Source organism: Dasypus novemcinctus, chromosome 13 (genome assembly GCF_030445035.2).
Source record: "Dasypus novemcinctus isolate mDasNov1 chromosome 13, mDasNov1.1.hap2, whole genome shotgun sequence".
NCBI lineage: Eukaryota > Metazoa > Chordata > Mammalia > Cingulata > Dasypodidae > Dasypus > Dasypus novemcinctus.
In genome coordinates, this window is record NC_080685.1 from 9,698,402 (window position 1) to 9,725,456 (window position 27,055).

At 40.6% G+C, this 27,055-nt stretch overlaps 1 protein-coding gene across 1 annotated transcript in view; it reads right to left on the reverse strand.

The window, feature by feature from the left end:
* The window catches only part of FMN2 (formin 2), a 399,341-nt gene that overhangs the window by 212,506 nt on the left and 159,780 nt on the right, over nt 1-27,055 (reverse strand). Inside the window, 1 exon segment of the mRNA XM_058309485.2 lies at nt 5,380-5,467. Within this exon segment, the coding sequence (XP_058165468.1) occupies nt 5,380-5,467 (88 nt within the window).

A 27,055-nucleotide genomic window follows, 5' to 3' on the forward strand; every position in this document is an offset into this window, starting at 1 on the left:
CTTCTCTAGTTAATTGATCAAGTAAGCCCAAATTTGCTTTTTTTCTATAGGAATTTCATTTTTCTATAGATGACTAAATGATAAGCAAGTAACTCCACTGATAACTTCATTTAAACTATTTCTTCCCCTATTTTATTCACAAACACAAAAACATTTCACGACTTCATTTCTCTAAGAAAGTCATTAAGTAAAATGAGGAATCTGCACCAAAATAACAAAGCAATAAACGAAATCTGCTAAATTTACACTTTCCAATGTTTTAATAACTCTAAAACACAAAGCAGTCATTGACCAAAAGTTAGTATGTCCTTTTGCCAGATTTGGTTTTGCATATGACGCATATTCTCATTTTATTAAATAACGTAATCCTCATTCTCTAATATGCTAACACACTGTACACATATAGCAGAAAACACTGAACTAGGATCAAAGGAACTGGATGCCCATTCTGGCTCTCTTAAGGTGAAGGCCTGGGCAGACTTAACCTGTAAGCCTCAATTCCCTCTACTGCCATATGGAACTTACTAGCTCTCTTCCACTGGACCATTTTACACAACCATCAGCAACAGCAGGAGGGGGGCAGGGGGTTGAAGAGGTAAAATTCCAATCAATCATTTCATCTCTCTGGATACTAGTAAAAAGATTTGACAACAGATTCTCTTTTTATCCCTGCTACCTTAAGTAATTTCTTCCTAGACAATTATCAGGACAAGGTTTCTCAGTTTTGAGCCTCTTTGAGGGAGTTTAATAACGGAGAATAAAAAAAAAACAGTGAAACAATGCCGGTTCTGATGAAGATTCTTAAACTAACAGAGATTTCACCGGAATTCTGGTCTGTATTTAAAAGTATGTTTGTTGTCCTTTTAAGGCACTCCTAACTACATTTTTCAAATTGTCTCTGAAAAGTAATAATTGGGCTCAGGGACCAAAGAATAAAAATAAGCATGATTTTATTGACTATATCAACTATATTTCTGGCAGAATGCTAACCAGCTTGCATAATTATCTCATTCAATGTCAAAACATGATTTTGATAAGACCTGTTTAAATGGGATAGAACTTCCAATAAGGACATAATTGAACAGTTAATCGCTCATGGACCCTAGTTCCTGTCAGCATTGGGCACAACGGGCAGGGACGACACAAAAGGACCATCCTTGAAAGCACAGTGAACTTACTTGTATGAATCAGATCGTTAAGTACGTAACAGGTGTCCACTGTGACAAAGGCTACGTAATACTGTGCGCGAGCAAGATAGCGCTTCCACACCATGTCCTAAAGCCAAGGATCCACACTCCAGAGACGGTCAGCCAGCTCCCGGCGAGAAAGGCTGCCCTGCGGGGCAGCCGCCGCGAGCTGCTCGGCTGCCCACCCCTTGGTCAGGAGCTGCGCTTTTCTAACTCGCCTACGAAGGTGGGAGAGGGCTTTCTGCTAATGCAACAGGCAGACTGGCGGAACCATCTCGAGGTGCCCCTGCCTTTCCGCAGACAGAGTCTGAGAGGCCAGGGAGGCTGCAGCTTCCCTGCAGCTTCTCAGGGCTTGGTCCTGAGAAGGCCCTGGACTGACTCCGGCTGAGGAGGCTCTCCTGGTGCAGATATGAGAGTCAGAGGCTCCTGTATCTGGGAGGCTTTCCCATCTGTCGGGGGCAAGCCTGTCAGACAAGATAGTGGCACCGGCACCTATAAGGACAAAGGCTAGGCGATCTCAGTTTGTAAAGCAGGTTTTCCAAACTGTTCTGTTTCTGTTGGCTAAGAATGTCTGTTTGCTAAACATCTGTTTATGAGGGGGAATTAAGACCTGAAACCTGCTTTCATTCTGATCTTGTAAGGTGACCGTACTACTGTTTTGCTTGGGAAATTTCCACTTGACACTTGGTACCCTGGAACTATTATGGATAGCACTCCCTTGTCCTCTCAAAAGACCCCTGTTTCAATGAGATTTGTAGTGAGACTGTGGGAATTAAAACTGGACACGTGACCATGAAATGCTTTTGCAGCTACTATGGACTAAAATGGACTCGGGAATTGTGAATACCACACTGAGCCCTGTAATACGGATTAGAGGTTGAATAGGAAATTTAATCTATTTTCACAAAATGACATGCCCACCAAAAAGCCGCAGGATACTCTCATGGTACCAGTCAGGAATAACCAGGAAAAAGTAAAGAGTGCTGAATAAAATATATTTGTACAATACCTTAAAGGCATCCAAGAGCTGACAAGAGAGAAAGGAATTATCATGCTAATACAGAAGGGGGAAAAAAAAAAAAAACAAGAGAAGTGAGTCAATTTATAACTGCTTTGCCCTTGGGGTGTTTGCCTATTCCAACATATCTGAACTCCTACTGACAGTTTCATGGGGCCAAGGGACCAAAACTCAGAGCCCAGAGCTCACCCAAAGGACTCGATAGCAAAACCCTCCCTACGATAAACTGGGACTCCAATGGGCTATCCCCTCAAAGAAACTTAACCAAGCAGCAAACCTGTAGTTAACACTGCCCACGGGGACTCCTGGAACTTGGTTTTGTGGTCCTAAATCCATACTGTGCCCCCCCCCCCACCCGCAGAAGCAAATCCTCTCTGAAAAAAGGCTTTATCCTAGACTACAAATTCTAAAATATCCAACAGGATTTTTTTAGGGTGGCACATGACATCAAAAAATTGTTACCACCTGCAGAATAATCTAGAAGTTATCAGAAAAAGTCACTACTGCATCCCAGCAACTCTGGCCTTCACTGACACTTTTACACACACCCATGTGCACACACACACACACACACAGAGTTAATTGTGTGGGGCTGCCTCTATCCTACCTACCACATTAATAAACAGTCAAGAAACCAATCCCTTTTCTCCTCTCTGATGTTCAGCTCTTTGTGACAGTGAGGCCACTCACATCTGTGGTTTGTACCTTAGAATCTGAGCACGATGTGGTACTCAGTGGATATGGTGCTGAGGCCATAATTAGATCTTTGACATCTATAATCCAAACCTCATACACCAATTACTCTAACAAGGAACCTTAAAATGGAAACATTACAAAATAAATTTGATTCTAGGCTCTTTCAGAGTCTTGACAAACAGGAAGAGACAGAAAATAATTCCTATTGTTTACTACAATTGTATTATATATACTTTGCTTTGGAGATAGCAGTGCTCGCTGCAAGAGAAGGACAAAGTATGAAAAGTGGCTTAATTTAATGAAAAGAATAGGACCAGGGAATGAAGAGGTCTGGATGCAAGTTTAGTCTTGTCCCTTTAACCAATCATGTGACCCTGAGAAAGAAATTTGACCACTAAAAGGTCTCAGTTTTCCCTTCTATAGAATGACACTGGGTTCTGGATAAATTCTGTGGCTGTTCCCACATCCAAATTTCAATGATGTTTATGCTTCTGTGGATTTCTCAGTGGAGGTATATCCTGACAGAATTTAAGTTTATTTTAAAGGCCACAAGTGATTCACACATATAAATCATGGTTCAAGACAACACACTGAGGCAGAAGAGGATTCATCCACAGAAAGGCACAACTGCTTTTTCAGGCTTTTGAGGGGAATGTTTCTTAGAAAATGGCGTGCAGGGTTTCAGAGACCTAAGCAACCACTTCACATTCTAATAGGATAAAGCTTATGCATAATTCTATATGACCCCTCCAACTACTGACGTTTATGTCATGTTATTGTTAGCGTTGCATGTTAAGCTAGCAAATTTTCAATGAACTCTCGCTGGCTTTACCACAGACACAGATGTTAGGCGGACTCCTTTGTTCATACGGTTCTCATTATTAACTCAAACCGAGTTGAATATTTGACTGAAGGAAAGGACCATATCATTATTTTCAGATTTCATTCTATGACTTAACTGGGCTACATCTGCCAGCTTTAGAAAACACCAAGTACTTTTTGGCGCCAGTCTTGGCATCCTCTTCTATGACTACTACCCTAAATGTTTTAGCTTGAGGAAGTCTCTTCATCATCAAAACAGTTTAATAAAAACTTAAGCTGTGATTAAGAGTTACTCATCAATTGACAGGGCATACCAAACTTGTACTATTTATGAATTATTCCACACAATATTTTAAGCCTAACAAATAGAATCCACATTCATAAAGGGGTACAGTAGAAAGCTAGTTAAATGTTTTCATGATTTATAAGGTCTGTGTTATACTTGAAACCATATTTCTATAATAGGTAAACTGGCATTCCTCTGGCTAATTCAATCTGCTTTAAATCTGTTCTAAGGCTCTGGGCTGCGTAAGGGACGTTCTAAATATAAATTTAATTTCTCTCTTCACCTTTAGGCAGTATCTCTCAATGTAAATGTGATAGGAAGATACAGAACAGAGATGCCTGTCAATTGCCAGGGAGAATTCAATTATTAAAATGTTGACAACTAAAGCCACTTAGAAAATGTTTTTTAAAATCACTGTAATTCCAAACATAGAACATATTTTATAAGCCTGGATAAAGACATAAGTAAAAACGACAGCATAAAAGAAATAACGAAAGGTCATACTGTTCCTGCTGCCATGAATCTGGATCAGCAGCAATAATGGGAGCAGGTTAGAACAATTTGAAATCATCTTTGACGGTTATTAGAAAAAAACAGTGTAATCATTCTATAGGTAGAAAAGCCAAGGGGTTTATACTATAAATACATCTCAAATGACTGGGAGAAGAGATACCAGTTCTCCATCCTAAAAAGTTATCTATAATGAATTTGCTTTAGTGACTATTTCAGTTTCTCACAACATCTTGGAATAGGAGGACTAAAAGAATATGTCCCATCTCCTGTCCAATACAGTAACCCTTTCAGGACATCTGAGACAAATAGGACAAGCAATCATTCAGGTTCTTGAAGAGTTTTGGATTTTCAGTCCATCACCAGTCCATACAATCCAGCTGACTATTTGACATGCCTAATCTCAAGAACACGCTTCCTTATAAGTGCACACTGGTTGAAGCTGATCTGGTAGGAAGTTTTTAGGTCTGCTTCCTAGTGCCGCTCTCTGGCACTCACTAGTGTGCATCAGTCACTGTGTAACCATGGCTTCCAGAAGTAGATGCTTCAGATATGCTTTACCAGTTATAGAGTGCAGTGGGACTATTACTTTAATATTAAAATTAAATGTTCATATCATATAGCCTAAACATATCAAATAAGAATTAGGCTCTTAGCAAGTTATAGAAAAAACAAAACTGGTAAATTAATATAACCCTTCCAGACACAATCACAGAAGAATGTTTAATCTCATTTACCAGAAACTTACTAACCTTGATACACAGGGCAATTCTAAGTATAAAATAATGTTCCCACCAAACATTACATCCTTGAGCCCAAATGTTAGCATTCAAAAGCTGAATTTTTATTTTTATACTTACCATGTTGTATGTCTTTCATATCTAAATGAAGACTAGACATTAATATCCCAACGGCTTGTGATCTTTTGTTGCTTAATAACTTGACAACCTGCTCAAGAAAGGAGAAGAGGAAATGTTAATTTGAATTCCAATGACATGCTTAATAACTTGTCTTTAGTCTTAAATAAGGAAGAAATAAGGAGAAAACACCTTATATCATTAAATTATTCAAAACTGTTTTATTTAAAGAGAGCCTTTTGATTTTATACCACAAATCTTCAAATCTACCACTTCCCACAATCTCAACCACATCAATCACAATCTCATGTTCTGTAACAGTTTTTTAATAGCCTGGTGTGCCAATAAATAAAATTTAAACTAAACAAGTAATAGTTTAGTAAATTAGTTAGGTCTCTGTAAAATAATTAATTACACATATATTTTGCAATCTGAGATTTAAAAAAGTGTTCTTTTTTCGAAGGTGGACCCCTGAAATACTCACTGGTCAATGGTGAAGGGTAAAATAATAGTAAGCACCAAGAGAATTTGTTAGATCAGATTAGTTTTACCACAAAACAGAAAATGTGCTTTTATTTGGGTCTTTGAGAAAGCTCACTATTTTACTGGCAGCTCCTCTCTTTCTGCACTTGGCCCACATTTTGTGGAAAACTTTCTAGCTAATTAATAGAGGTCTACAAGCATCAAATCCAACAAAGGCTGCATCAGCTCAGTTTCAAATCTGGCTCTCCAGAAAGTCTTAAGAGTCTGTCCATACAACCCCATGAGAAGACTTCCTAAAGCAGCTGTAGGCATTCTGCTAAAGAACAGGCATGTTTAAAATATATTTTCCAGATTATAACAACCACCAATAAGTTATGCTTATGTAACCATTATTCTAGTCCTGATCATGTGAAAGGTAGCAATTTCTAGTTACTCTCAGGGTTTTGTTTTAAATCTGCTAAAAATAACTTTGCAGGAAAAGGAAAGAAAACCAGTTATGATCAAATTACCTGAAGTGACAGTTGTTTAACAGCTATCACAATTGTTGACCATGTCTTCCTTTTTGGTTTAAGTTAGGTCCATCAGGAAATTCATTTAAGAAAATATTCTTACCCAGCTGTCACTCAGAGTCACAGAGTGAAACAACATTCTCAAAGCATTCCTGGTTGCCCAGCAGGCATGGGGAACACTTTGAGAAGGCCCAACCAAAAAAGCCTCCACAGTCATTTGTGAAAGTGTCAAGTGGTAAGGGGCCATGCCTTACAGGAAGCCAGTGCTTTCTCAACGATTAATTACTAGTAGGTTAAAAAACTATGAAGAAATTGTGATCCTTAAATTGCTTTTTAAATGAGTTATTAAATTTCACCTGAAAAATTAGCTTTAAACTTGAATATGAATCTACTCAAATACCAAATTATTTCTATAAATGCCATTATCTTCAGAGTTGAAAAAAACAAGAAATGTATCAGAAAAGCAGAAGGCATGTACTCTGCCTTAAAAAACAGTATCTGGATCCCATCTGTGCTACTCTGCTAAAATTACTTTTACTAAGGTTCCCTATAATCTTCTGGTTGCTAAATCCAATTTGAATCAATATATCATTTCATTCTCTTAGTGTGAGCATACTGATCACTCCTTTATAGAAACTCTGTATTCCAGCGCTCCTGCCAGTCCTCCTTAGTCCTTCCTGAAGCTGATTTATTTTGATTTTACCCTAAATACTGCTATATCCCAGAGTTCTGCTTTCAGCATCTCGCTGCCTTCACTCTATGATCTATGATTTCTCCTCTCCAGATATACATGCCTGCTCTCACAGCTGTATTCTTACAACGGCATCTTCAATCAGCAGTATCCTACCTTCTTAAAAGATATCTCCACTTAAATTACCCAGATAAATCTCCATTTGATATGTCTAAAACCAACTTCATTGTCAGTTCCATTCCAAAACCTCAGCCAACTTCTCGTCCTTAATTCTATACGGCAGAATAATGATATCAACATCCTCCGTCCATCTACCAAAGTTAGAAATCTAGAAATCAATCTAGACTCCTACCTCCCCTTCACTGCTTATTCAGGTATCTTACACAAATCAACTGGAGCTTCTTGGTATCTTTGGAATTCATCCCTCCTCTCCAAATCCATCATCACTATTTAGGTCTACACTACATCTTGCACAGATAAATGCGACAGAATCCTAATTTACCTCCCCAAATTTATTCCAAGTGTTTTGCAACTTGTGTTTCTCCAGACCACAGGCAACATTATCACCTAGAAATTTATTAAAAATGCAAATCCTCAGATCTCACCACAAGTCTACTCATCAGAAATTCCAGAGGTAGGAACCATCAATCTCGGTTGTAAAAGTTTCGCAGTTCATTCCTGGAACTTGCTTTTTCTGTTATAATTCAAATGCACTTGATGACAAACTGTATTTTACATTTAAATTCCTAAGTTTATAGGTAGGAATAGTAATTATCTGTCACTCTCCTAGAAGGAATATATTAAGAAGAGGACAGATATCTGAAACGATGGACTCCACAGGTCCCTGTAGTAACTCAGCCTCTGCATTATGAACCAAAGTGGTTAACTGTCCTTTCTGTCAACACCCTGGATAACAAGAGCCCAAGATATCAAGCTAGAACAGTCTCAGAATTAAGTGACCACAAATACAATGGGGAAGAAAAAGGGAACTCTTCTAAGATGATTTAGAACACTTAGCAGAAAGGAGGAAAATGCAGAATTAACAAATTTGAAATCTACAGAATCAAATCATACAGGGATTATTTTGATTCTCCCTAAAGTCACATCAGATTCAGATAATTCTCTTAATTATTATCTCAGACTTCCCTGTAGGGGCTGTGAACATGGAGTCTGTAGAAATAAAGCAGGGTTTCTCACACTTTACTGTGCTTATTACTCATCTGGGATCTCTTAAAAATGCAGATTCTGATTCCTAGGTCTGGGGTGGGGCTCCCAAGTAATGCCAGTGCTTCTGGCCTGCAGATCACATGGGTCTAAGGTTCTGCTACTTGCTTTCAAACATTCTTAAGTCACAGTCTCCTCAGCTAAAAAAACAGTAACAGCAACATCTCCAAAAAGCCCTAGCAGATGCTAATCTGTATTACAGTGCACTAATACATGTGACACTCTTAGCAATACCCCTAACATAGAATGTTTATTGCAGTAAATGATAGCTATAAGGAAAAAAATACTTAGTTATTTTAAATGTTTTGCAAAATAACACGTTTGGAGCTCTAGTACTCTGTTGCCTTTGGACCCCTATTCTGGCTTCTTCGTCCCCGCCTGGATTAACACTTAAGTAAAAACCAGGGCATTTATAATCTATAATGGGAAATTGTAGTCTGTAAATCAGCCCGCTTTATCATTTTTCAGCTCCTTCCTCTCCACCTGGGCTCCATGATCTGTTATTTTCTCCTATTTCTCTTCCCTATCTTAATAAATTACTGGCCTAACTTTAAAAAAAAACTTGGAAACTTTTATCATATGTTGCTTCACTGAGGCCACTGAGATACTAATTCACATGCTACTAAGGAAAAAAACTGATAAATGCACTATCGAATTTAAATATTCAAAAGAATTATTTATCTGTCTTTCCTCCCCATTTAATTTCCTAAAACTTGAGACCCACATTAGCATAGGGTAGTTCTCCAGTAGCTGTGTAGAAAATCTTCAACTAAATTCTCTTTGCTTTGGCCAGGTATAATATTTGGCCACAGCAGAAATAAACCATGTATGTGGTCCAAGTCAAAATGTTCAGAACCCTAATATACTTAATGTAATTAGGCTGCATAAGTACAAATGCATTTAAAATGAACATTAACTCATTTTTGGCCTGAATGACTGCTGCAACAAGGAGATATCTTTGGTCTATTTTCTACCCTGTATATATTTTTATGTCTTCATTTCATTTGTAAACTAAGCCACTACTGGGACATTGTGACAGAAATATGACACTGAAGCAGCATGAATAATTGGGGGGGGGGGTGAATGGAGTCACAAATATTTAGTTGTGTGTAGATTACTAAATATCAACTTATTTTTGAGTGTTATCTTGAGCCTCCACTAACTAACAGTACAAAGAAAATTTGAACAATAGGAATCACATAACAGTATACATAAAATTAACAGGTACCCCCAAACAAGGTTAACCACAACTTGCATGAGCAATATTAAAACTATCAATTTTAACCTCAATTTTCAACTTGAGTTTTGCTTTCTTTCTCCACTTCAACTATCATTGCATGAAAATGCACAATCAAATAACCAATAGACAAGTCTTAGCCTCCACTTCCCCTCGCCTTCCCACTGGCGGCTTCCCAGCCCTCCCGTCATAGCAAGGGGCGGAGGGGTGAGCCCAGGGACATCTTGAACAGGATCGCATTATTCGGTGGTTCTACACAGGCTACCCTTGTGCATCCAGCCAGCTCTCAGAGGAAGGGATATGTTTTCCTAATTCTAGCAAGGACTCCTTGCGGATTAGCTACAACTCTGGGTCTGAATTCCAGCTCCAACACCTGAATGCCCTTTGGCATATTATTCAATTTCTCTGATCCTCAGTTTCCTGATCTATAAAATGGAAGACATACTTCATAGGGTTGTTGATGTAAGGATTACAGCGGATGGAAAGCATTGCTACTCAAAATGTAGACTGTAGGACGCTGCCGGTCTGCAAGCTTTGTCACTGGTCCACAAAGGGGTAAATATATATAGAAATTGACAGTAAGTACTAGGAGTTTTACAGCAATTTGATGGGACAATGTTCTGCCAGTTGAATTGAATTGTGCTTTTGTTTTTTGGGATTTTTCAATTTCATTTTTCTAGTAACTCACATATATTTTATTTTTTACCTGTATCAGGACATGATGGATTGGAGATTTAAAAAGTGGTCATTCACCAGGGACAGTTTCAGGAGCACTTGTACAAACACTACCGTAAGCACAAAGGGCAGGGCCCAGGGAAGCAAGTCCAGACGCGCGGGAAGGCCTCGGCTGAAAGTCCCCTAGCAGTCCCCATGCCTTCCCTACAGGGCTGAGGACGAGGCCGACTCCTGGCGGGACTACGGGCTCCCAAGGGTCCCCTCGAGAAGGCCCTGCTCTCTTGCTGACTTGGTTAAATCACAGATTATCCCTCTAAAGTGAGTCAGAAAAAAAAGTAAGGGAAGGAAACCAAGGCAAGATGATAGGGAACCATGTACTCATTCAGGAACAATTTATCAGCTATTTGATCTTAAAGAAAAACAAATCAAAGAGATTTGATTGTCTTCGGGAAATTGTTCTTTTTTGACTAAATACATGAGGAAACAAAAACACTGAAGGATTAAAAAAAATAATGGAAACACTACTGCTTCAGAAATTTTTATTTTTTTCAGAGGTTCAACAACTGGTCACAACAAGGCATCATACTAGCACCACCAAGAAATAAAAATGTTGCAGTTAATGTGGGGCGATGTGGGGGTGTGTGTGGAGTCTAAACCTTCGTTTAGCACTACTCTCCAACTGTAAGGGGCAAATGCCGGCTTATCTTCTCCAGGCAACTCATTTTCCTTGAGCGACTGCCTACACAACCACACCACAGACTGGGGACCTCATGGAGTCCTGAGAGCACTTAAAGAGGGACTAGAACTCTGTTCACTTTGCTGTTCACACATCTGCCTACAAGTAATGTGAAATATAACCAAGACCTTTAGGTCATATTTAAAGTCAGATGCTTTGGGAGGGAAAGAATTTACTTCCTAAATACAAGATCAAAAAGTAACACAATAGAGCTCTAATTCACAAAACGCGCGTATTAGCAGTAGTGTCTAATGTAATTGCCGCCACTGAAAGTTAGGGGAAAATCCTTCATGGTAGACTCAGGCAACACACTACGAGAGACAACATGGAAAGGAGAAAAGAATGAAGACCACTAATCCATTTTCTAGAACTGAGCTGTCCAATATGGGAGCAAACATCCACATTGTGACTAATTGGGCACTTGAAATATGTAGGGATTTCAAAGACTTAATTCAAGAAAAAAACAAAACAGCAAAATACCTCATTAAATTTTTACTTTGATTACATGTTAAAATTATAGTATTTGGGCACTATATTAAATAGAATACATTATTAACATTAATTTCAACTGTTTCTTTTTACCTTTTTTAATGTAGCTCCTGGAAAATATTTAATATTTCTATACCTTGCATTATTACATTTTTTTATTAGACAGCACTGGTCTAGAAGATCTAACAACTCCCGACAAACCACTAAACTCATTTAGTTGAACCTGGATTTTTATTGTTTTTAAGGAAGTACAAAACATGAAGCTAAAGAGAGCATCTGTGTCAGAGCTTCCTTGGTCGTTGGGCAGGCCCCACTTTTAGATCAGTAAACAAACTGTACGCAAACTTGTTCCCTACTTGATAACATAAGCTTAAGTCAGAAATATATTTAGAAGGACAATATAAGACAGATGCCAGATGAGATCCCTGGTATGAGTTTAGGATGATTCTCTTTTCTACCACACCATAATACTCCAGAGAATAAAAATACCACATATTCAAAATCTCTTGCACTTTAGCCTGAATTTGAACTTTCCTATTAATCAAATGTAATTCACATTACTTGCTGGTTATAAGAACTAATCTAGATAAAACTACTTATAGAAATTATAATAACATTTTTTATTCTTCATAGAAATCTTACCTGATCACTGTTTTTTTTAAATGTCAATTTCGGAATTATAGTAATAAAAAAATAATCCATACTAACATCATCCCTCAGATACAACCACTAACAGGCTTCCTGGACATATTTCCATACATTTAATAGAATCTTTCCTCTACTAAATTTCTTCTGAACAATCCCCCTCTCTAAGATACCTCATTCCCTCTGTAGACCTGTTGGATCTGATGCTCCGGATAGAGCTTAATTGGCATTTGTAAATCTTAACTAAAATTTCTTACCATGTTCAGCAGCCTTTTGTCTCTCCTCATACTCCTTGACCCCTCCCATCTTTTATTTTTGTCATCTTTATCTTTTTATACTTTCCACAATATTATTTCATCTGTTTCTTTTCCTGCTTCAATAAACAATATTTTTCTGTTTCCTTAGATGGTGACTTTAGATATTCCCCTGGATTCTCTCTCCTTCAAGCCCGATACCTAACCTATAAGCACTCTCTCCAAGGCCTCTCTACTGCTGTTTTTATTGCTTCTTGCCAGAGTCTAACATTCCAGGCATAACCTTTTGAATGCCCTCATATATCTGTACCTTATGTTTAGTTCACCTTTCTGAGGCATTCTTCAGAGTCTCTGACTCCCGGATATTTTTATGTGGATGCCTGCCTTCCTCCTCCAACATGACAAATTCTAAGTCCACTCATTCAACAAAACCGAGGACCTACAGGGCACGCTCCATGTTTAAGAACCTGCCACAATATCCTCTTTGACCTTTAAGCAATAGAACACCTATTTAGCTGGGTATTTGGCTGACCAGCTATCATGACATTTATCACAGCCTACCTTATACCTAGGTGCAGGCATGTGATCAAGGTATGGACAATGGACTACAAGGAGCAGTAAAATGCAGCCTCAAGAAGGAAGCAGAGGGAAGCAGTTGTGGCTCAACCAGTTGGGCTCCTACCTACCACATGGGAGGTCCCAGGTTCGCATTCTAGTGACTCCTGAAGAAGGCGAGCGGACGTCGCACCCGTCACACTGAGCTAGATGCCCATGCCCTCCTCAATGAGCAGACACCTAAGCAAGCAGATGCTACAAGCCAGCAGGTACCACAGCCCGCTGGGAGCAGACGTGGCTCAAGCCGTTGGGCACTCACCTCCCACGTGGGAGGTCTTGGTTCAGTTCCCTGTGCCTCCTGAAGAAGGCGAGCAAATTAGCGGAGAGACAAGGGACCATCTGGGGGAGTGGGAGGGGATAAATAAAATAAATAAATAAATAAAGTAAATAAATCTTTGAAGAAGGAAAAAAAGGCAGCTGCTTGCCCTCCACTTCCTCCTTCCTTCTCTCTGGCTGGAAGTTATGGAACGAGCCATCATCAGCCATGCTACACACAGCGGGGCAGCGAAGCAGCAAGAGAGCTGGGAAGTGACGCCCTGAAGCCTGGTGGGACAGGGTCCCCTACTTCCCCCAACTTTCATGGGAAAGAAAGGAATTAACCTTTCACTTTGTTCGGTTCACTGTGCAGACAGCCCAGTCAACATCTGGACCACTCCATCTCCTCTGCGTGAGGCATGGTGCTCCACCTTGGGGTCAAGGCCCAGAAGACAGGGATGCCACGATCACCCTCTGCCCATCCCGCTCATCTCCCCGCCCCTCGACCCGGGTCAGGGGCGACTCCGCCGCCCACCACCCCTCCACCCCCGCTCCGGGGAGACCTGCGCCTCGTCCCTCCCCTTCCCTTCCCAGCCCCGCTCTCTGCCCCTGTCTTCAAACGCTGCTTTCCTCGTCCTGCCCCCTTTAGACTGGGTCGAAGAGCTCGTGATTTTTCTGCTCTGTCTCCCAGTGGCCAAGGTCACACCTGACCGCCCCTGGACCTGAGCGCCTTCCCGGGCTCGCCGCTCCCGGCGCGCCCGCCCAGAAAGCCCCTTTCTCACTCGCCCGACCCGAGACGGAGCCTTTTCCTGCCACGATCGACCCGCGGGGATGCGGCAGCTTCGGCAGCACGAGCCCTCCCGCCCGCCGGCCTCGGCGCCTGGTGACGGGCCTCCGGGGGTGCAGAGGCCGCGGGCCAGGCAACCTTCCCTGAGCTCCCGCGCGAGCTCAGCGCCCCCGGCACGTGGGACAGAGCCCCCACTCTCTGCGGGGCGACGAGTCGCCCAGGTACCGGGGCCGGCGCTTCCCTCGCCCTGCCGGAAGCCAGCTTTCCTGCCGGAAGCCAGCTTTCCTGCCGGGTACCAACGTTTCCACACCCTGAGTGTCCAAACCCCACCCTCTCTGGATATAAATACATCCTGCAGTGTGATGAGACTAGTAGGGGATGACTTTGTCCTCCACGTCAGTGGGTCTGGCCCCTAGAGCAAGCGCAGTTAAGGGAGGCTTGACCTAAAAGCCACCTCCTCATTCGGCACTGAGAGCCGCGCCAGGGCTGCCAGGGCGCCGCCATCTTCTCACAGGCGCCACGACCGCGCTCAACCCGCCTCCTACCTCAGAAACCCCTCCAGCCACCTCGGGACCCTGAGCCAGCCCCCTCAAGTCACACAAAAACCAGCACGGTGTTCAGCTCCGAGAGACTGGGCTGCGGAAATTACAGTCCTCCGGTCTCCACTTGGCTGGCCCTTGCTATTATTAAACTTTCATTTCTCGAAATCCTGGTGTCACTGTGTCTGCACTGTATGCCTCAGGGGAAGGGGCAGAAGGACTCACTTGAGCAATTTCTGTAACTTCTTACAGAATGAAGGTTCCTGTTCTCCACTCCCAAAAGTCATTTTTCTTGAGATTGGAGCCCTGGAATATGCATATTTGTAAACTCCACAGGTGATGGTGATGCAGATTTAGAAGTCACTGAAAATGAAGTACTCAAACGGCTGAGCTGTGATTCTACTACTGAACTCAAGTTGAGAACTTCAAGATATTAACTGTCTTCATTTCGTTCAAAATCATGTCAAGACATCACAGAACACTGACATAAACTGTATTTATCATTTAAGTAACCAAAATTACATTTAAATAATCACCTAATCAATCAACAAAGGGGTTTGTTGTTAATACCACACTTTTAAAAATATGTGTTGTATACATTTCACAGGGAATACCAGGTAATTAAGATAATGCCTCAAAGAGCTCCACATTAACTATCCAATAAACAGATAACCCGAAGTTTCTTGCAGTTTCTTAAAATCTAGTGAAATCACACACTAAAGAAACTAAATTTGCTCCAGGTTTAAATGCAGAGTCACAACAAGGATTTTGTTTTCCAATGCTTAGTCCAGGCAACACATTGCTAGAAACCGGATATAGATAAGAGGGATAAATGAGGAGACCCAATAATGCATATCCTTCTCTAAGTAGGGTAAGATAAGAAGAGTCAACTATAGAGATTAAGTAAAGGTAAATTCCAAAGCAGAATTATAGAAGATAAAAAGTGTTTCTCATACAGTATTAGAGCACAAAGCAATCTAGTAAGAGAGATGCAATCAATGGTCAGCAGATGCACAAAGCAGTCAACACCAAGGAGAAGGTAACATGCAAATATGAACAAATACAAAATAGTAAAAACCAATCTAACAACAAGAAGCTTAAGAACAGAAGGAGGGAAACGGACTTTGGCCCAGTGGTTAGGGCGTCCGTCTACCATATGGGAGGTCCGCGGTTCAAACCCCGGGCCTCCTTGACCCGTGTGGAGCTGGCCATGCGCAGTGCTGATGCACGCAAGGAGTGCCGTGCCACGCAAGGGTGTCCCCCGCGTGGGGCGCGCAAGGAGTGCGCCCGTGAGGAGAGCCGCCCAGCGTGAAAAGAAAGAGCAGCCTGCCCAGGAATGGCGCCGCCCACACTTCCCGTGCCGCTGACGACAACAGAAGCGGACAAAGAAACAAGACGCAGCAAACAGACACCAAGAACAGGGGAGGGGGGGGAAATTAAATAAAATAAATAAATCTTTAAAAAAAAAAAAAAAAAAAAGAACAGAAGGAGATGCAGAGAAAACCCAATTCCCAGACTCAAGATTTCCAATGATTGATCCATATGGAAGTAGGAGATCTGTATTTCAGCTCATGTTCTTTGCCTAAATGTAATTTAGGCTCTTTAGCCTAAAGAGCACAATTTCCCATTATGTATAATATAGTTAATAATCATAGGCAAATTCTCATAATTTCAGATACTCAGATATGACAACAAATGTGAAATATTTTATAATGTATAAAATATCTTACAAATGCAAGTTGCTGGTTTTATATTAAGTAAGTAAACAACTATCTGTTATACTTTACAATGCTGTAAAGAGCACCTGAGTTTATTCCAACACAAGGACCACCACAGGTAACTGAAAGACAGGCCCTGGGCCTCAGCAGACTTGCGGCTCCTACCCTCTGGTTTATTGGACTTACCCTGGCCAGCTGACAGGGAGGTGAAGAAGGTCAACCACCACACCAGGGAGCCAAGAGTGCCAAAAGCAGGAGAATTGCATCCATCATCCATGTGGAATCTAAGCCCCCTCTTGATATAGAGGGGGACTGGATATAACCATCCCAGGGTCCACAGGATGGAGGAATAGAGTATGGATTAGAGTGGACTTACTGGTGTTCTGCTGGGGAACTATTGTGATTAGAAAGGGAAGAAATTCTAATAGTGATGTGGAGAGGGTGGCCATGGTGGCTGATGGTAGGGAGATGGAAGAAGAGATATGGTGTGGGGGCATTTTCAGGATTTGGAGTTGTCCTGGGTGGTGCTGCAGGGATGGATGCTGGACGTTGTGTGCCCTGCTGTGGCCCACTGGGTGGACTGGGGAAGAGTGTGGACTACAACGTGGACCACTGTCCATGTGGTGCAGCGGTGCTCCAGAATGTATTCGCGAGGTGCAGTGGACATGCAGCAATGATGGAAGAGGTTGTTGATGTGGGAGGGGTGGGGTGGGTGGGGTGGGGGGTATATGGGGACCTCATAGTTTTTGAATGTAACATTTAAAAGAAAATAAAGAAGAAGAAAAGAATAAATCCCTAGGATTAATAAGCCCATACACCCTTGGGAATGTATAAAGGTTCTATTAGAAATCTTTAGACAAACTGTAGGCCATCCAGTAGCTTTGATTTGGATTTGATTTTCTTACTTTGGAAAGACAAATTCATCTTTAGATTTCTGATCAAATAAGAATTAGGAACTAAGAACCCTCTCTGAACTTCCTGATACTCTTTCTTAGAAAGAGAAGACATCTTAAATCTTGAAAAGTCTATACTCAAAAGTGAAGAAAGCTTGCATGAGATTTTGTTTCAGGTTTTTTAGTCCAAACCCACAACCAAGGAGGATCACAGTTCTATTTATACTATCAACTTCTCCCTTCCAGATTACAGTTAAGCCCCAGGGCAGGGTGGCAGATCTCGGAGTCACCCAACAGCATTCCAAGCTGCAGTAGACCACAAAAGAAACTGACACCACACCCAGAAGTCATATCTCCAGTCCATCTGGTTGGCACCAGACTATCTTATCTACTTGGGCAGCCTAGCACAGTTTGCTAATGGGTGAGATCACATTTGACAGTAAGCATTTAAAAGTCCACCTTCAAAATAAAGCCTCTTCTACTCTGACAAGGTTTACCTGCTTCTTAACTTGGCCCCCAAGGTGACTCTTGGCAGAGGTATCAATCCATGGCAGAAGCTGAAGCCACTTTCTCATTCCTGCCTTGAGTCTGAGTCTGCCTCAGAAGGAGACCCATAGCTTTGGTATTCAGTAAGGTTACCAAGAAGAACCTATCTGTGCTCTCCCAGCCTGTCAATCTCTTTGGCTTGGTTCTCTTGATGTAAATTTCAAGATTTCAGCTTTGGAAGCTATGTCTCTTGGTTCTGATAGTATCTGGGTTGCGCTGCTCCTTAACTGAGTTAATTGTTTCAACCTCTCCTGGCACCATTTTCATGGCTGCTTTTATTCTCATTTAGCCTGTTATCCTGATACTGGTCTCCTGGTTCGATATCCCAGGTTATTCCATATAATTAGCAGCAAAAATTTCAAATAATTACAAATAAGTTCAATGAGTCATTATCTCCCCACATTAAAGAACTATTACCCATCTGGCTAGCAGTTATTTCTTAAATAATATCTCCCTCTACTATATTTTGCCATTCAATATACCCTTATAAATCAGTATTACATCAAAAATCAAGTCAGAAATACATGTTATTTTTTTAAAAAGCAAATGATTGTTATATAAAAGGGGTTTGGTAAACAACTCTAAGAAATATGGATCTTAAACAGTAGCTAGGTGCACCTTCAACAAAGAAAGGATGGTACCTACCTAACATACAAGATAAGCCACATTTAATCAATGATCTGATTTTTCTGTACCTTAGAATGCAAGCTATTGAAGAAGAGGAGCCTGTTCTAAATATCTTCAAGTCAAATGGAGTATAGCTTTAGGCATATAGCATATTCAAATCATACCTGCCCAAATAATAAAAACTATTATGGATTGATTCTTAGAAAAAAGCAACACTAAAAACTGTAAATTATCGAAAGACCCAAGATAACGAGGGGCAACAGGGGTTGCCACTGTTCTGCCTAACTCCAAAGCCCACTAGCTTTCACCTGCTCTATGCTGCTTTCACCAGGTGCACACATACCTGTTATAAAAGACCTTTAAGACAGCACACAAATTCTCTAAAGAAAATAACAAAGGAACATCTTGAGCTTTTTGATAATTTTTACAGGGGTAAGTTTAAAAGAATTAGAAATTCAATTCTTTATCTTCAACTTATCCTTTCAGAGACTAAACTGGAAAATTCAGGGCGTTCTTGATTTTTAAATCCCTGACTTACTATATCAATTTCTTCTTTCATAGACAAAACAGAGGTATGTAGGGTGATTTTTTTAAAATGCAAAACCAAACGAGAAAACAAGAGCTCAAACTAATCTCAAACATACTAGAGGGGAAAAAAATGGCATTAGGTATATATATTAGTAAAATTTTTATTCTACTAAGTTGCATTTCAAATTTCACATACCACTTTTAAAAACACTATCTATAGCAACATAGTTAAAAGTTTAAATACTATTAGACTCTTAAAATGCTTATCTAATTAAAACCAACTATCAAAAAGCCACATTCTTCTCCATTTTTTAAGCATAGAGAAAATATGCAGAGATGTTTAAACTCCTTGATTGAAAAAGATATACCATCTTCTCTTTCTTATTTTTTCAAAAGAACCTTTTACCAACTTAGCCAGTTTTGTCAGGTAGAATATAACAAGATATAAATTGGGTCTTCACAATTTCAAATCACTTGTTAAATCAGAGAAGTGTTTCATCTACCTGATTGCATGCAAGTCTGTTCAGTTACATTTTCCCCTTCAAAATTTTCTCTAAAAATCTGATTTGAGATGTGTCTTATCCATAACTTTAACATTGTTTTTAGCATTTATAATTCAGAGGATACTCTGTATACTTGTATTAGAAATAAAGTATTAGAAAAACTTTACTGTGAGTGAAACATCTAATAATTACATGATATGATGGTTAAGTTCACAGTCGACTTGGCCAGGTTATGGTGTCTAGTTGTTTGGTCAAGCAAGCACTGGCTTGATTGTTACTGGGATTATATTTGTTGAAATTAAATCATCAGTACGTCGATAGCATCTATGGCTGATTACATCTACAATCCACTGAGGAGACAGCCTTCAACAATGAGAGGGGTCTCACCCAGTCATTTGAAGGCCTTAAAAGGTGAAGTGACAATTTCAGCAGTCACAAGAGAGAATTGCCATCTCTACTTCAGCCAGCCAGCTTCTCCTGGGGAATTCATCAAAAACCTTCATCAGAGTTCCCAGCTGGAAGCCTTCCTACAGAATTTGGACTTGCCCATCCCCAGAGTCACATGAACTAATTCCTATTGAAAAATCTCATAATATTTACAATAACATATATAAATATATATCTCTTATTGGTTTTGTTTCCTTAGAGAACTCTGACTAATATGCACGATATTACCAAAACATTTGGATATTAAATATGTGTCTACAGCACATGGGTATTAGCACCTCACTTCATAGTTCAGTATTATCTAAATGAGAGATGCTAACCATCAGAAATAGAAAATTGATACGGATAAAATCACATGGTCAATGACAACCACAAAGGAAAAAGAAATTCTTGAGAACTTTTTCACATCTATTATTATAATTTTTAATGGGAATTATACCAAACACTTACATGCACATAAGCAAAGGGCTTTATATTAGTCATTCTTTCAATCATCACAAAAACTCGAAATAGGTACCAGTACTGTCCACACTTTACAGCTGAAATGACCTGCTCAACGCCACATTATGGTTCTTAAGTGGCGCAGTCAAGGTGAACATAGGCAAACTGGCTCCAGTGCCCTCACTCTCAGCCATACCCTGTATTAAAACTGACCTTGAATATGGAAAGGACATTATTGCCAAGGAATCTCACACACCATGCCACATGTCCACCACTTATTCAATGTTCTGTGTTATAGTCATTTAAAGGCCGATAAAACATATAAAGATAATAAATTATTTTTCAAAATGTCAGCTAAAAAAGCAAACCTTAGACCATTACCCTAGTCTGAATATTCTGCCTTATGACTTACTCGATTTCAAGGAAAATATTAAAAACAAACAAAAAACAAAATAGCTCCCTTCCTTTGTAGTCATAAAAACAGCAAAGTACCAGTGAAATATTTAGATTAAAAGTACTATGGTGGGCGGTGGACTTGGCCCAGGGGATAGGGCATCCGTCTACCACATGGGAGGTCCGCAGTTCAAACCCCAGGCCTCCTTGACCCATGTGGAGCTGGCCCATGCGCAGTGCTGATGTGCACAAGGAGTGCCGTGCAACGCAGGGGTGTCCCCTGCATAGGGGAGCCCCACACACAAGTAGTGCGCTCCGTAAGGAGAGCTGCCCAGCGCGAAAGAAAGTGCAGCCTACCCAGGAATGGCACTGCACACACGGAGAGCTGACACAACAAGATGGCACAACAAAAAGAAACAGATTCCCATGCTGCTGACGACAACAGAAGCGGACAAAGAAGATGCAGCAAATAGACACAGAGAACAGACAACCAGGGTGGGGGGGGGAGGGAAATAAATAAATAAATAATAATTTAAAAAGTACTATGGGGAAGTATTATTCAGCAAATGAATAATCACCTAGCACAAGTTTATTGAATAGATTGCATGATCAACTTTTACTTATTCGGTGAATGATTATTCAGTTTGCATGTTATTCAGACATTCTGCTTTCCCTTCTACACTTTAGCCATTAGCATGGCATGATTTTTTGGCCCTTCGCAGAAACTGTCACAGAAACTGAACTTGATTTCTGGCTCATCTGTTAGGTATCCCAGTTGCACTTAGCACTGTGAAGATACTGGGGTGAAATTACATTTGATCCCACCCCATGGAGGAACACATTTCCAGCTTCCTTGCAAGTCTACAATCTTTATTTTTGGAAATGACATATTGACTAAGCAACTGACTCATTTTTCAAAGACCTGCTAGGGTTTGGAAGTAAAAGAGACATAAACATTGACTTAGCTAATTTATGATGCTCATTTTTAGGGAATAAAAGTTTCAAAATGTGATTTTAAGTCTTTACAGCTCATTTTCAGAGAATGTATATTTAGCTTTTTCCTTTCTTCAAAAATTCCATTTAAGAGGGGAAGCAGACTTGGCCCAGTGGTCAGGGCGTCCGTCTACCACTTGGGAGGTCCGCAGTTCAGACCCCGGGCCTCCTTGACCTGTGTGGAGCTGGCCCACGTGCGGTACTGATGTGCGCAGGGAGTGCCATGCCACGCAGGGTTGTCCCCACGTGGGAGAGCCCACACGCAGGGAGTGCACTCCATAGGGAGAGCCGCCCAGTGCAAAAGAGGGTGCAGCCTGCCCAGGAATGGTGCTGCACACACGGAGAGCTGACACAACAAGATGATGCAACAAAAAGAAACACAGGTTCCCGTGCCGCTGACAACAACAGAAGCGGACAAAGAAGACGACGCAGCAAATAGACACAGAGAACAGACAATCGGGGCGGGGGCGGGGGGAGAGAAATAAAGAAATAGATCTTTAAAAAAAAAAATTCCATTTAAGAAAGTAATCAAAATGTACCAAATAATTCTGTCACATACCTGTCCAACCACAGTCAAACCATTAAGTATCCAGATCCCGGAAGCCATCCTCAGCCTACTGTCTCCAGTCACTTTAGTGGTGTGCTGTTCAATAAATAGTTCTTTTAAGCTGGCTAATGTTTAAAATTTTAATTTTAAAAATATTTTATGGAAGTATAACTATAGTAAAATGTCTAAAACTCAAGTATATAGTTAAATTAACTTTTTGTAAATGTATTCAAAGTTGTAGCCAGCACTCTGATCCATGTGTGGAATATTCCCAGCACCCCTGAGGGCTCCTTTTTGTAATTCCTCCTTCTGAATACCCCCTCAGGAAGTCCCTTTTGACTTCTATTGCCACAGATGACTTTAGCCTGTTCTTGAACATCATATAAATCAAAAACATACTGTTTGTATTGGACTTTGCCTATGAAATCCATCAATGTTGCTGAGAATAACATTAGGTTGTTATTTTTTGTTGCTTTGTAATATAACATTTGTGGACCTTTGGAGAGTTTCCATTTGTCTTGGATATACAGGCCTAAGAACAAAACTGCAAGGCCACAGGGTACAGATACTGGACTTCAATATTTACTACCAAATAGTTTTCCAAGGTAGTTTTACATGTTTGGAGCTTTAGTAGACCAACTAATCAAATGAACAAATAAAACCTATTCCTTTTCAACAATTTTCTTATTTACAAGCACAGTTATATTGAAATTATTCAATATCTCACAACAAAACGACAATATTAAATAAAGTCAACCAAGAGCCTATAAACCAGTTCAGTGTTTCGGAAAACAATTATACGTTTCAGTGATTCCCAACATCACACCTACAGAAACATACATGTGATGGTTAGATGTACTTACTAAGTTAGGTATTCAACAAATTAACTTTTAACTCCTTTTTCCATGGTCACTGGCTGAACATACAGAAGCAATGATATGCGCACCCAGAGTGTTATACATATTTTAAGTGTCCATAAATATAAATTGAATAAATTTCTAAATCATGTTGATTCTATTAAATAATTTTTAAATGTGCCTTAAAGCAATCCTTTCTTCTCAGTCATCGTTGCCTTCATTTGAGTATCATTGTCTTCCCTAGAACTCCATAATCAGCTGTATTAATGTGTTTGATTAAACATACTTTTGAATTACCTTTGCATACACAAGCATTCTTGCTAAGAATAACAGATGCTTACTTCCAGGGTGGATTTCCCCTGCCAGTTCAGGCTACTTTAGCCCTAAAATCTGTTGGTAATATGTTCTAGAAGACTAATTTTAACCTAAACTTGATCAAAATCACAAGGAAGCACACTCTTTCAAAAGATTCATCCAAAAGTCAAAAAGCATCAGAAGATCAAGAAACTAACATACCTGCTGGAATTCTACATACAGGGCTCAACTCAGACTTTCCCCCAAAGCCCAGTCTATCCCCCCAAAAGCTAAAGTGCTAAGCTTAGTGCTTGGTGCAGAGAACGTATTCAATAAACAGTCACGGTGTGTATCACTGCCACACGGAACCTCTGGTTACCTTGCTGCCTGGATGAAATGCCCTTCCATCACTACATACTGACCCAATCTGAAGGGAAGGCTTTTGTGCCCCACTCTGTAAGGGATTCCATCCTGGGACTAACAAAAGGCTAGCTGGGGTATTGAAAAATTAGTCTACTTCTGAAAGGGAAAGATACTAAAAATTAAACAGTGGTAAACAAAATGCAAAACTACTCTACAGGGCAGAAAACTGTAATGGACAAGTCCCAGATCTATAAAACTATGTGGGTTCTGCTAAGGGGTGAGCTGAGAGCAATGGAAGCTGATTTGCAAAGCGAAGGCAAGAATGATCCAGCCTTTCTAAGTTGGTGGCACTCATTTGACTATACCTATAAATTGCTCAAGACTCCTCAACAGAGAACACTGACAGTCGAATAAATGGATTGACTCTCAGGAAGACAGAACTGTTACCCCAGGCTTCAAATCATTTTTCTGTTTCACGAGACAAGCGGGTAGGGGTTTGAGTGTTTCAACATCTCAAGGAGTCAAGGTCCAAATTCTAGCCCTTTCCAGCTGTCTAAAAGATGATAGTCCTCCCTACCTTTAGTACTTCCACTCAACTCCTCTTAGTGAAAGCAACAGTGATTCTGCTAAAGAGATTTCAACTTCCTAAAGGCACTTCCAGAAAAAGCTAATCAGCAGTAGCCACAAGGAGGGACACAAAATTTCTGAAAGACACTCCTAAATCAGCTGAGTTTATTCATGGTATTTTCAAAATGCCTAATGACTAACAAACAGACCATTCTCGAGGCTAGTGATGGCCCAGATATAGGGTGCCTGACATTTTGAGGGGCGTGTTCTTAAGGCATGGCTCAAATCAGGGAAGCTAAAACCTTCCATCCTGAAAAGAGTGGATAAGTGCTGATGAGGGGAAAGAAAAATCCATTTTGAGGTAATTACCTGCAAGGAAATCACCTTTCCACCAATGGAACTAAGTGAATGCAAAGAACCAAAGCCATGCCAAAAAATAAAACTGTCAACAGAATCGCATGCCTCAGCTTGCAGGGTAAATCACCATTGAACTCAACTTGTTTGGGTGTGAATCTGAGAGAGCACATTCTTTATATTCATCTCCATTATAAGGACAAGGTAATTCTATACAAAAACAGTGTCCTGAGAAGAAACTGACATGAACAGACATGAATAATGTAGGTCTTCAAGACTGTAAAAACTGAAAAAAGAAAATACGTGAATAATTAGGAGGGTCTTTCTGGGTGGCTTCTCTCTGCCACCTGCCAGCTCACCTTTGATTTAGGCGGGAGAGAAGATTAGAGATGAATCCTTATGCTCAGAAGTACAGACTGAATTCTACCCTGGAAGACATGAACATCCTGAGGTCCATGCCTTTCACTAGTGCAAGCTGACACATTTAACTCACCAGTAGCTGATCTAAATGAAGAGTCTTAAAACAAAAACAAAACAAAGAAACCACAGTAAAATCTTCACTTCTACGAATACTTTCTAACTTCATCCCAGATGGAAATCTTGGTCTAGAAATCTCTCTACTTAATTTTGCAATGATGACATCCACGCACTTTTTCTCAACCTGTGTATGAGGATACCATGGGGCAGTGAGGAGCTACTCTAGGCTTGATGTAATATCCCAGGAATCCTCCTTTTCCCCTTTTCTAATTTTTGAACAAGAGGCTAGAAAACTGGTAACTAAAGTAGAGTCAGGAAAGAGAAGGAATTGGGTTTGAGTAACTGGGTTTACAAAACACAAATGAGGTAATAAGGTCAGGAAGCAAGCTAGAAAGAATCTAACGACCCTCAGAAGGATCGCAGGGAGCACCGGCCTTACTCTCATCTGATTCACCCCGGTTTTCTGATTATATAATTAATCTGTGGACACACTGATACACACATCTTTGTGGTGACTGCAGAAAGGTTTTTTCGTGCATCTCCCTAAAATATTCAGCTGAACGATTTCCTGAAGCGGAAGTTATAAGATCATCACCCAACATCACAACTATGAATGATTCGATATATGCGCCTTTGTGGTAGAAAAGGAACAGGCATGCAAACTCAGACTGTATTTGGGCTTAAAGAGACACAAATTGGCAGCTTCACACAGAATGCTCAGGGGCACTCACCCTTCCAAGGCCTCTTTCCCTTTCTTCTACAATGGGTTTTCCCTTTTCTAGAAGTTCTCTACACCCTTCAAATCTTCTCCAATAAAAGTTCTGCCCAGTGTGTAAAATCTCTTTGGCCATTTCCACCTTTTTCTCCTCTTTTCAGGGGTCATCAGGAAGAAGGTTAGAATCATGGCGAGGGTAGGGGGGATGAGTGTCACCTGAGGAGGTTGTTAATGCAAAAAAAATTCAATATTTTGTTCGAATTTTTTCTGCCTTTTTTTTTTCTCTGTTCCCCACCCCCACTCCCAGAAAAATTGGCTAAAGTACAGTCTGACTGGAATGGGTGAAAATGAATGCAATTATCACCATGGTTATCACAGAATTAAAAATATATTATAATAAAAAGGATCCAGGAGAAAATTAATTCATGCACTAAAGCAATTCTGTCCCTGCCCACAACTCTTTCATCCATTTGAAAGCGTCACTCACATATACCCTAAACTTTAAAGACACTGCATGAAATATACAGAGTGCCACCAGGTATTACCCATAGTTGTGATGAACCCATCTGCAAAGTTCCCAGATCAATGAAATGCTCTGCTTTGTCAATGTGGGGAGGGCATCTGTGGGCAAAATTTGAGAAGATCTGCCCCTCTTGTTTTTTATTTTGTTCTGTTTGTTTTTATGGACATACAGAAAGAGAAGGAACATAATGGTCTGGTTTTATCCCTAATTAGTTAGGGAGTCTCCGTCTTACTTCTTGTTAATTATTGTGTTTTTCAGAATAAGTAACAATCTTTTCAAATGTCAAATTTCTTTCTGAAACATGCCTAAGTCTTTAAAATGACAGTATGTTACTCCCTTCAAATGACTTCTTTGGAGTGGAAAAAATGAATAAAACAAGGAGAGAAAGATGGTTTTACATGCTTTGAAAAGGAAACTTAAAAAAGCAAGATAGAGGGAAGCGAACTTGGCCCAATGGATAGGGCGTCCGCCTACCACATGGGAGGTCCGCGGTTCAAACCCTGGGCCTCCTTGACCCGTGTGGAGCTGGCCCGTGCTCAGCGCTGATGCGTGCAAGGAGTGCCCTGTCACACAGGGGTGTCCCCCACGTAGGGGAGCCCCATGCACAAGGAGTGTGCCCCGTAAGGAGAGCCGCCCAGCATGAAAGAAAGTGCAGCTGCCCAGGAATGGCGCCGCCCACACAGAGAGCTGACACAGCAAAATGATGCAACAGAAAGAAACACAGATTCCTGGTGCCACTGATAAGGATAGAAGA